Genomic DNA, 11,638 nt, shown 5'->3' with positions numbered 1-11,638 from the left:
CTTCAGGGTGAGGCTCGGAGGTCTTCAACACACATGCCACCACAGGTAATTCATACTCACTCTCGTCAGGTTCAATTTCTTAGCCATCAGAGAAATCAGACCACAGTTTGTCCTTTGTGCCATTCTTCCTCAACACACATCTTCCCACTGCACTCGGCTCTTCTCCTTCGCTGTCCATAACCATGTCTATCTGTGCTGAACAAGCACTGATAGCCTTTCTCCAATAACCACCTTATGTTCCTTAGCTCAATTTACTAGTCTGGCTATCTCAGCCATTTCGTCATCCATTTTAGCAAACGATCATGTAAGTGCAGCACTTCTCTTCTTATTCTTCTTCTGTGTAGTTTAAATGGCGTTTGGCAGCCAACGTTACAGGTTAAAAGGTTCTCCTTCATTAGTTAAAATCATTTGCGCCTGAGTTAGACTGCCAGAGTGAAACAAAACATCCAATGATAACACCAAAATAATTATCAAGACAATTAACAGTTGGGGTGCGTGTGCAATTGGTAATTAGTGCAGGCTATGGGATGTTTGAAAGGCAAATTGGCAATAGAACGAAACATAAAAGCCACATATTTAAGTTAGCATACATTATGCCAATATCTCCTCAAAGAAGCCACGTCTTTACAGAATGGATCAGCATCCATGTTTATAATGAGAGAGGAGATGGTCCATTAGCACTTTAGGTTGCCATCTCAGTACAGCACATACAGTAACTTGCATGAGGACCATGCAAACGTACAATAAAAGGTGTCTAGATTAGAAACAAAAGAACAGAGCAAAATATTACGTCAACAACATCAAATACATATTCAGTAAACATGTTTTCAACCTAAGTGATATGCTGAAATTATACAGGTATAGCCCACTGTACTCTTATAACATTTTTAAATGTTTTGGTTCTGGAGTTTCACATAATTTGAATGTGTCAACAAAATCTAATGTTGTTGCTACAAGTCAAAGACTTGTAAACTCTATAAATACTGTGTAGCATATGTTTAGGTTGATTTTTAGATGACAATGTTATTGGATCTTTAATGCTATGATACAGATAGCATAGTGCACTAACATTACTGCAAGCATGACAATATTGAAGCTTTTCTTTTAGGTATACTGGCGCCTCCTCTTGTGAGGAATCCTCGATCACATAGCAGGCATGAAAACAGCATGCTCTCACTCTGTGCCCCTGCAATTGTCATGTACTATGGGCTTCACTACCCAGACAACTAAGAGGGGACTGAAAAGGACTTACAGAACCACTGTCTCCTTCAAATTCACAATGTTGTTTTGTTGTCCCTTGCTGTCACAGGGATAGGGAAGAGGGTGAGGTACAGACTACTTGGCGGCAGCGCTAGAGTCTTTAGCGTTCTCCTCAGCAAGCTTCTTCTGGGGCCGTTTCTGAGCCACACCATAGGGCACATGAGCCGCCACAGTCCCCAGCTCCGCAGCCCCCTCCACATGGAACATCTGATCGTCAAAGAATATGTGAGGCCGGATCTTCTCCAGCATAGGCCCCTTAGGGGCCCCAGCAAGGAAGAGGGCCTCGTCGGTGTCGAGTCCCCAGGATCGAAGTGTCTTCAGGGCCCGGGTGCCTGAGCTGGCTGCGCTGCGCGCCGTCACCAGGTAGGTGCGGATGGGGCAGTCCATACGCTGGCCCTTGGCGTAAAACTTCTTCTGCAGTTTCCCCAGAGACTCCAGGAACCCCTTCAGTGGACCCTGAGAGGAAAGGATAGAGAGTGAGTTGCTACATGATGGGGCCTGACACTGAACATGTCACAAAATCTACAGTAAATCAACAGAGACATTAAACCACTTCAGCTCACACTACATTTCACCATCCGTATGAAGTACAGAGGGATATTAATTTGTCAATTGACTAGCTATTTAGATTTAGCTGCATATTCAATTGTGTTTGAATGTGTTACTAAATTTAACGTGGACCGGACATACATGGTCAAGAAGCGTGTTCTCATGTGCCTTCTCATGCTCAAAGAACTTGTCCAGTCCATGGGCCTTATAGATGCGCTCTGACTCATCAGAGAAGAGCACTGCGTCCCCATCGAAGGCCACCCGCAGCTGAGTCTCTGACACTTCTGTTCGCTTCTCTGGTGGGTTAAACATGGTGGCTGCCGCAATCCCTGAGAGAGAGAGAGAGAGAGGGAGCGAGAGAGAGAGAGAGAGAGAGAGAGAGAGAGAGAGAGAGAGAGAGAGAGAGAGAGAGAGAGAGAGAGAGAGAGAGAGAGAGAGAGAGAGAGAGAGAGAGAGAGAGAGAGAGAGAGAGAGAGAGAGAGAGAGAGAGAGAGAGAGAGAGAGAGGGAGAGAGAGAGAGAGAGAGAGAGAGAGAGAGAGAGAGAGAGAGTACTCAGAATGACTTGTTCAAGGTAAGCTTCTCTTACTGTATTAAACAACTACATAACAGTGTTACGAGACAGATCAAATGTTCTATTGATAAAATTGGTTTGTCACACTCAACAGTGTCTTCAACTAACAAGACTATGCTCCCATCGGGGGGGGGGGGGCATGAATGGGCTACAGGGGGCTTTGCTCTCACAGTTCATACTTCAGCCCCCTCAGTTTTACTTTTAAGTCCCCTATTTAAAAATAGCAAAAATTGCTCTGCCATTTCCTGGTTGTTAAAATTCTATAGTTTGCCTTATTTCAGCTTATGTGACAAACAAGCAGTCATTGTGTAGAGAATCATTGTACCATCTAAACCACTATGAAATATATTTTCCATCACCAACAAATATTTTATTTTGAGCAGTTTAAAGCTGGTGTACAAAATTGAAAGTAAAAGATGCAGAATGAAACTTAAGAATGGTAAGCATAGAAATAGTGCACATACAACAGATCTACCGCTTCTTAGACTTTCTTTCAATGAGAATGACAGATCTATGTGAATTTGTTCAGGTCGCCCAAAAGGTTACATATTACAGCGTTAAGGCAGAAACATATTGTATGTTTGTAAATTCATAACATATTATATGTTTTGCAAATTTGTGACATATCATACTAATTGTTATTCGTAACATGTCATACGAAAATGGATAATGGACAATCTCAAATGAATACATACCATACAAAGCATAACATATCATATTAAATAAAGTTTCACGTATTTACGTACAGAATAATATGAAATGCTCTGGGACCAGGTTGCAGCAGGGGGGCTATGGAAAGCCACTGAGCGGTGTGGTATGACTCCTTTGGGTTTCCATGAAAAGCAGGGAAAAACGCTTCTCTTCTCACATTTCTGTGGTAGGCTGAGTGAATAAAGTGATATGCCTCTGCCTGTAATATTTGATTTGAAAGGGAGGGTTCAAGTTTATCATTAAAGCTGCTTCACTCTTAGCTATAGCTGTAAAAAGCATTAGTGATATTAGCCTTAGCCTATATGGCTAGCTTGAACCAGCTAATCTGCCACGATGGATATCAGAAATTGGCTTCGCCAAAGTACCCAAACAAAGAAGGAGAACGATGAGGAGCAGCAGCAGCGATGATCCTCCTGAGCTCCAGCTAGCTATGTGTGCAGAGCCCACCACCCTTCCACAAGTGCTGCCACAATGGCTCCACAGCTGCCTCCACCTCCGACTGTTCCTGATGATCTTGGAACAGAGGAGCCAGTCCAGGTTAGCCTAGAATCCTACCCAAGCCACAGGTTTTCTGTCCAGAAACATTGATTTAAAAGCAACTGGTTCATAGGAAGAGATCGGCTGGAATGCTTGGTTATTATGGCAGGCTGACATTGCAGGATCCGTCCCTTTTTTTCCATTTTTGCCTAAAATGATATACCCAAATCTATCTGCCTGTAGCTCAGGCCCTGAAGCAAGGATATGCATATTCTTGGTGCCATTTGAAAGGAAACACTTTGAAGTTTGTGGAAATGTGAAAGGAATGTAGGAGAATTACACACAATACATCTGGTGAAAGATAAAACAAAGACAAAAACAACTGTTCTTTTGTATTTTTTTGGTCCACCATCTTTGAAATGCAAGAGTAAGGCCATAATGTATTATTCCAGCCCAGGTGCAATATACATTTTGACCACTAGATGACAGCAGTGTATTTGAAAAGTTTTAGACTGATCAAATGAGCCTTTGCATTTCTGTTCAAAATGTTGTATCAAGACTGCCCAAATATGCCTAATTTGTTTATTAATAACTTTTTATGTTCAAATTTGTGCACTCCTCAAGCTTTCTGCCAATATACGATATGTCTATGTCCTGGGAAATGTTCTTGTTACTTACAACCTCATGCTAACCACATTAGCCTACGTTAGCTCAACCGTCCTGTGGAAGAGACACCGATCCCAAAGAAGCTTTAATTGATTACGTGGGTCGAATTTGATTCACAGAAGTGTATTGTGCCATATCACAACGTGTTAGTGAACTTGTGAGGGAGTGGGATGATTATTTCATTTTGTTGAAGCGGGCCTGTATAGGCTTATTCATTTTGCAAGACAGCTGTGCATGTCTGCATCTCACTGTAGTAGGTTCTAGGCTATGTTTTGGTTATTTGGATCTCCCTTCGCCTTATGTTTACTGTTAATGTAACTAGCCTAAATATATATTGTGTCATGTCTTTATCGATCTAATATTTTGTTTTCTAGGCCTACTACTTAGTAGCGCTGTTCTGTTCGCATTCTTTCGCATTCGCAATTGTGTCAATAATCTAAGCCAAACTGCTATTCAGCATTTGTGTTTGCATGCATGAATAACTCGGCTACTACTTTCAGCATTTAGTTTGCATTATTTTGGTAAGACAGCTGTGTGTACGTTGCATTTACATAATAGGGTAATTGCCGATCTAAACGTCTCAGCACTTGTCTCAGGATTTAAACTTTATGTTTGTTATGGTATAGCGTGATTATATAAAGAGAATTCAATATAATGCCAATGCAAGAACTCCTAAAAAATGTAGCCCCCTCCCTGATTTCAACAGCCCCCTTAGTTACTTTATCCTGGCACCAGGTCTGGCTCTCGCCCACTTACCTTCTTCCAAGGCCTCTCTGACCTTCATGGGGTCAGCAGACAGGTACAGGTTAGTGTGGTAAGCCTTCAGGTACCCAATGGGACTGTTACCACCCGTCATACAGAAACGCTCAATGAACAGCCCTGCAGAGGAAAGAGAGACAGACATAGAGTCAATGTACTGGTTCCTGCCTGTAATTGAGGGATTAGATAACAGTTACCAATGGCTAGGGAGATCCAAAGATACAAAGATAGAAAAATGCCCAGAGAGGAGTAAAGAGAGAAAATTGTGGATTGAGGGGTGAGCTGGATGGAAAGAGCCTGAGAAAGTAGCTCAGTCAGGACAGATGTTTCCACTTGGCCAGACTATTTTACCCACACCCCCAGGGCCCAGAACCACATCTCCCAACTCCCTTCATCTCAAAGGACGTGTGGAGTGTGAGAGAGATCGCCCCAACACCATTCTAGGCCAACCAGTGGCCAGAGCTGTGTCTAGTTATTTCCTAATTTCATAGTAATCTATAAGTCATTTTTGGGGTGGCAGGGTAGCCTAGTGGTTAGAGCATTGGAATAGTAACCGAAAGGTTGCAAGTTCAAATCCCTGAGCTGACAAGGTACAAATCAGTCGTTCTGTCCCTGAATAGGCAGTTAACCCACTGTTCCTAGGCCATCATTGAAAATAAGAATTTGTTCTTAATTGACTTGCCTAGTAAAATTAAAATTTTTATTTAAGCACTATGACATGCTACACAACCACAGTTTACAAGGGAATGTAACGTACTAAACAACATTTAGCCTTTGACCTCCCCAACCCACTCCCTCTTTCATTCTCTTACATTCTCTCTCTTACATTCTCGCTCTTTCATTCTCTTACATTCTCTCTCTCTTACATTATCTTACATTCTCTCTCTCTCACACACACACACACACACACACACACACACACACACACACACACACACACACACACACACACACACACACACACACACACACACACACACACACACACACATATTTGAGCTTAAAGACCCATACAGCTGAAGTTATTCTGTGATGTTTTGAGCAGGCGTGTGTCCTGTGGAGGGACAGAGGGCCATAGGGTCATACAGGCTGTGTGGGAATGGGGAGGACCAGCTGTGTGGAGCACCCAGAGCACCGTCATCATCAGGTCATCAGAACAGCTTCTTCTCCTGGAGCCCTTAACCCCCTAGAGTCGATGTCCGCGCAGAAATGTAATTAGCATAATTTAAACCTCCCCATCAAAATCTGCCTGTTTAATAGTAATAATAATAATAATATGACCCCAACATCGAAAGGTCCGACTGAATGGAAGTATTTATGGAAGTACCTTAGTGTAAAAAAAGGGGTTAAATATGGGTAAAAAAAATATATGTACATATAATAATTTCCTGAATGTTCTTATATCTCTCAGATTTTTTTTAATTTTTTTAATCTGTTTTGCCATGTATGAATTTTGCTATGGGCTAATGGGCTATGGGCTAATGGGCTATGAGCTAATAACAGTAAGGCCAAATTCAATGTTCACCCCCCATTTAATTTTTAGAAATATTTTATACCTACAGGGGTCCTAAAATTCAAAATCCAATAGCTAAATGATCCTTGATATGACGATCTTAAAATATTTCCATATACGAGCTTAGTAGAAACCCAGCCCCGGGCCCTTAGACCACACTCAGGACATCACACTGAATCTGAATGAAAGATGTTGTCATTCACAGCACAATAGCCAAGTGGTGCCCATGTGTGAATGTGTTTATGCATGTGTGTGTCTGTGTGTGTGATTAGGCACTCACGGTGGTGGTTGATGGTGTTGATGAGTCGGAGGCCGACGTGTGCGTGGTTGTTGGTCATGAGCACAACGTCAAAGAGCTCCTCACTCTCTGGGTATAGCTCCCTCAGCCGAGTATTCACTGCCTCCAGAGCCTGGGGTCACGTCAAACAGAAGCTCTCAACATACAGTATAATCTTTCATACAACATACATCATTCACATTGACGAACATGACCACCAATCTGTCTGTCTGTCTGTCTGTCTGTCTGTCTGTCTGTCTGTCTGTCTGTCTGTCTGTCTGTCTGTCTGTCTGTCTGTCTGTCTGTCTGTCTTTCATTTCCCTGACCTTAACGAAAGGAAAAGCAGGACCAGGGCCGAAGGGCTCTGTCTCGTGTTCTATCTGGTACTTGAGGTACTCCTCCATGCCTTTCTGTTCGTAGATCTGCTGCTCCTTATCCATGTTGAAGAGGACCCGCGATGACACCGCAATGGTGATGGCATTCTGAGGCTTAGGCTGTTGGATGAGGAGACACAAAACCTAATGCTTGAACACACCACGGGCACACAATACAACACACAGGTTAACACACACAAATACTCCAAAACAAACACACAAGTCACATTGTGGAGTAAGAAGCCTTTTGGATCAGTCTGCTACAGTCTGAGACATCCTCGGTAGTGATGATGGAGGAACAGGGTAATGTGGTGCCAGAGGGAGCCAAAATGTGTCCACAGCTCTTCTTGTTATATAGCTGAGTGGTAGACATTCTCAAAGTGATATACTGTGCAGCAGCTGATTCAAAGGTCTTTCATATGAGCAACATGAAAGCTGTGAGAATGAACTAAGAAGGAACATACTTGTAATGAGGAGGCAGAAATGTACTTGGCAGTCTAATCACATTTTGTTCTCTTTGGCAATATTGGCTTGCTCAGTTTCGACTGAATCATGTTTCACAGCAAAGAAGATGCCTCAGTGGTTGAACCAACCATGTTTACGAGGATAGAACCTACTGTATTTACATATCATGTAGGTTTATCTCAACCACTGGCAAAAAATAGGGTGGTGGGTTTGAGAGAGCTATTTTACTGTAAAAATAACTGTACAAAGCAGCTTTGACGAGCACATTACAGACTAATTTCATGGGTAGGTCCCACTATAAAATGCTGGTCGGTCACCACCCACTGGTTTCAGACCAGGCACAGTGAGAGAGCTGTGTGACAAGAGCTGAGGTGACAGTGTGACATGACTACATACATTCCCCAGCCAGACTGATAACACATGAAGCAGAGCTACATTTCAGATTGGCGGCCACTTGCTAACCCTTTGAGTGCCTGTCGAGCTGTCACGTTCTGACCTTAGTTCCTTTGTTTTTGTCTTTGTTTTAGTATGGTCAGGGCGTGAGTTGGGGTGGGCAGTCTATGTTTGTTTTTCTATGTTGGTTTTTGAGTTTGGCCTAGTATGGTTCTCAATCAGAGGCAGCTGTCAATTGTTGTCCCTGATTGAGAATCATACTTAGGTAGCTTGGGTTTCACTTTTGGTTTGTGGGTGTTTGTTTCCATGTGAGTGTTTGGGCCACGCGGTACTGTTTTGTTTTGTTCACATCGTTTATTGTTTTGTTCCAGTGTTCAATTTGTTTATTAAAAAGACATGAACACTTACCACGCTGCACTTTGGTCCTCCTCTCTTTCTCCAGACGACATCTGTTACACTAGTGGTTCAAACCATAATAAAATACCACTTCTTGATTGTCTGGTTCTTGATTTTCTCTCTCCATTTAGTTTATTTGAACACTAAAATAAGTTCAATCGATGAGCTAGTGTTGCATCAGTTTAACATTTCTGTGCCTTGTTTTTTTAAACAGTAAAAAAAATGTTTGTCTGGCAAATCTGTAAGCATACCTTTTATAGTCAATAAGGCATATTGCCATTATTTCACTTCAAATAGCTTTGTGACAGGTCTCTGCTATAAAACTCAGTCTTGAAGACAGATAGAGCCAAGTGGTAACCTGATAATCTGTCATATAATCAACTATGACAACTTCGCTGAGATAAAATAATGAAGCCTTCGTCATAACAAGAAGGCTGAAAGCAGATTGTGGAGTTAAAGTTTTGAATGACTTTCGAGATAACAAATAAGTTAACTTACGCAGAAGATCCCTCCCTGCCCCTTGCATGTGGTGGGAGTGGTATTGTTTCGATGCATTGTCCTTTCCGAAATTTGGCAGGTTAGATATTTATCGGCAGTGACGCTGATACCCCGTCAGAGTGCTGTATGCGACACTGAACAACTGGACTCAACTGAATTACTATTCAGTGCCTTGTTGACCTGTTCGGTGTTGTCATGATGTGTCTGTCTGTAAAGACGTCATCCTGTTCCATTGACAGCGGACATACAGTAAGCAAAACTGACCCCACCAACAGACCCCTCAGACACTTCAAAGAGACACAATTGTCTTATTTTGGTACACTTTTATGACAAAATATAGAGTTCAATTCTACTACCAATAGACTCTTTCAAACCATTGGACATGGAGAAATATTTGATCATTTGGCCAGTTAGGCTGCTTGAAACAATTCCCCTCATCACCCCCAGGCAGGCTCATAGATAAGGCTAGGAGTGTGTCTGTCTTCTATCACTCAGCACAGCAGGTGACTGTAGGCTACTTGTGCCATTGCAGACAGACATGTTAACAGGTGGACTCTCTTCTACAGTCGCCCAAATGCGTTACGAAAGCCTTATCTATTATCTAACAAACGGTAAAAAAAATCTATTTCCTTGAATGTCAGTGTAATTGCCACATGAAAGGATATACAGTAGCCTACATTCAAGGAACTAATTGACAGGTAACAGATACATAACATTGAACATGCACCCTTAGCATATTAAATAGTTGTTCCCACTAAAGCAAGGCATGCAAACTCCTCACAATACAGACAGAGATAGAGAAAGTGTGTGTGAGAGAGAGATTCTCATTATTTTTCTCCTCATCTCATGACACATTGATACTCACCGATTTGAGATGCTTGGTGGGAGTGGATGGGTTAGACACAGTGTTGGTTCTTTCCCAGGATGCTCTTGTTGTGCCGTTGGGTGCTGTGTCTTGGCCGGTCCTCATCCCGTCGTTGTTTACACTCATCATCCTGCCTCTCTTATTGCCTCACCCACACTTCTTCCCTCTATCTCTCTCAGGCAGTCCTCACTGAGTATCTTACTGCCTCTCTCGCTGTCTCTTTACCTCTCTCCCACTCTCAGGCAGTCCTTACGGAGTCCTCGAGTAGCCGAGGCCTACACTCATTTACACCATCATTCCCGGTGCATTCAGAGATGAGAGCAGCAGACTGAACGGCAGTGCAACCACTCAGCCGAACGCTCAGAGCAGAGGAGGAAGAAAATACAGATATTGTAAGAGGGGTAGGGATGGAGAGAGGCAGTACGCTAGCTGTCCTTGTTTTTGGCATGCATTAATCGTATAGATGTTGTGCTCTCCCTCTCGCTCTCTCTCCCCCTCTCATTTTTTATTGACTTCAAGCCATCCTACATCCTCCTCCCTTCCTTAACCCTTTGCTGGGTATGAATTCTGCATCACTGCCTAACTTTGATTTAATGCATGTGACAACTGTGTGTGCATCTGTTCTTGCAATTTGTAGTTTATATAATCATTTTTCATGAAGTAGTCAATGTGGTGAACTACTTTTTCAAAGTACTTTAGTTAAGTAAACCATCTTTATCTTAAGGGTAACTTTAGTGTATATGTTCAGAATAGCTTCCCCAACATTGTCAATGTGCCCTTGAGCAAGGCCATTAACCCTAACTGCTCCAAGGTCGCTGTTGATAACGGCAGACCCTGGCCGTGACCCCACATCTCTGAGGGCATGTAGCAACTAATAATGTAATAACTTACAATAATTTAATAGTTACTAATAGTGTAGCAACTTCTTCATTTGTAATGTAATAAATTGCCAATAATGTGATGAAAATCCTGAACGCATAACATAATAACACTTTTGTGCATAATGTAATATTTATTACATAATGCGTTGATTTGTAACGGTTCTCGTCTGTCGAAGGAGAAGCGGACCAAAATGCAGCATGGTGGTTATTCATGTTCTTTAATGAAAGGGAACTCGACATGAAATAACTAACAATACGACAAACGGAACGTGGAAACCTACACAGCCTATCTGGTGAACAACAAACACAGAGACAGGAACAATCACCCAGGAAACGCTCAAAGAATATGGTTGCCTAAATATGGTTCCCAATCAGAGACAACGATAAACACCTGCCTCTGATTGAGAACCACTCCAGACAGCCATAGACTATGCTAGACACCCCCACTAAACCACACACCCAATACCTAACAAAACCCCAAGACAAAACACACCACAATAAACCCATGTCACACCCTGGCCTGACCAAATAAATAAAGACAAACATAATATATTTCGACCAGGGCGTGACATGATTATTATTTTATGAAGTGGGTAAAATAAATTACGAAGTGTATTAGCTATAACTTTAATTAACTAATAGTGTAAAAACAACTCCAAAAAATACTTACTAACAACTAAATTCACTCATTTTTATTTTCTTGAATATAAAGTGTCATGCTTCAGTAATGACTAAACACCCAATCATATTCCTACATCCTAGCTCTAAACTTGACTTCAAACAAATGCTTCACCTCCTAAGATGTTGTTTAATGCTACTGTTAAGGCACAAAAGCCTTTGAAACAATTCAAGACATTTTCAACAATTGTTATTCCTTCTGGTTGCTGGCACGTACTCCAACTTACTCACAGGCATCATTAGGTCATTGGTTTTGCATTATCTAATAATTCTTATTCATTCATTTTTTTTCATCAGGCTTTGG

The 11,638-nt window shown here is 42.0% G+C and overlaps 1 protein-coding gene across 1 annotated transcript; it reads right to left on the bottom strand.

The window, feature by feature from the left end:
• Positions 1-653: 653 nt before the first annotated feature.
• LOC135526974 (cytosolic 5'-nucleotidase 1A-like) lies at positions 654-10,239 on the bottom strand. The gene is made up of 6 exons (XM_064955643.1): positions 9,776-10,239; positions 7,111-7,278; positions 6,788-6,917; positions 4,992-5,114; positions 1,951-2,138; positions 654-1,716 (listed from the first exon to the last, which is right to left on the bottom strand). The coding sequence occupies exons 1-6, from the start codon at positions 9,902-9,904 to the stop codon at positions 1,336-1,338; spliced, it is 1,119 nt and encodes a 372-aa protein (XP_064811715.1). The 5' UTR covers positions 9,905-10,239; the 3' UTR covers positions 654-1,335.
• Positions 10,240-11,638: the final 1,399 nt, after the last annotated feature.

This window comes from Oncorhynchus masou, chromosome 32 (assembly GCF_036934945.1).
Source record: "Oncorhynchus masou masou isolate Uvic2021 chromosome 32, UVic_Omas_1.1, whole genome shotgun sequence".
Taxonomy (NCBI): domain Eukaryota; kingdom Metazoa; phylum Chordata; class Actinopteri; order Salmoniformes; family Salmonidae; genus Oncorhynchus; species Oncorhynchus masou.
The sequence above is the reverse complement of the archived record's forward strand: the minus strand, read 5'-3'. Positions and strand labels throughout refer to the sequence as shown.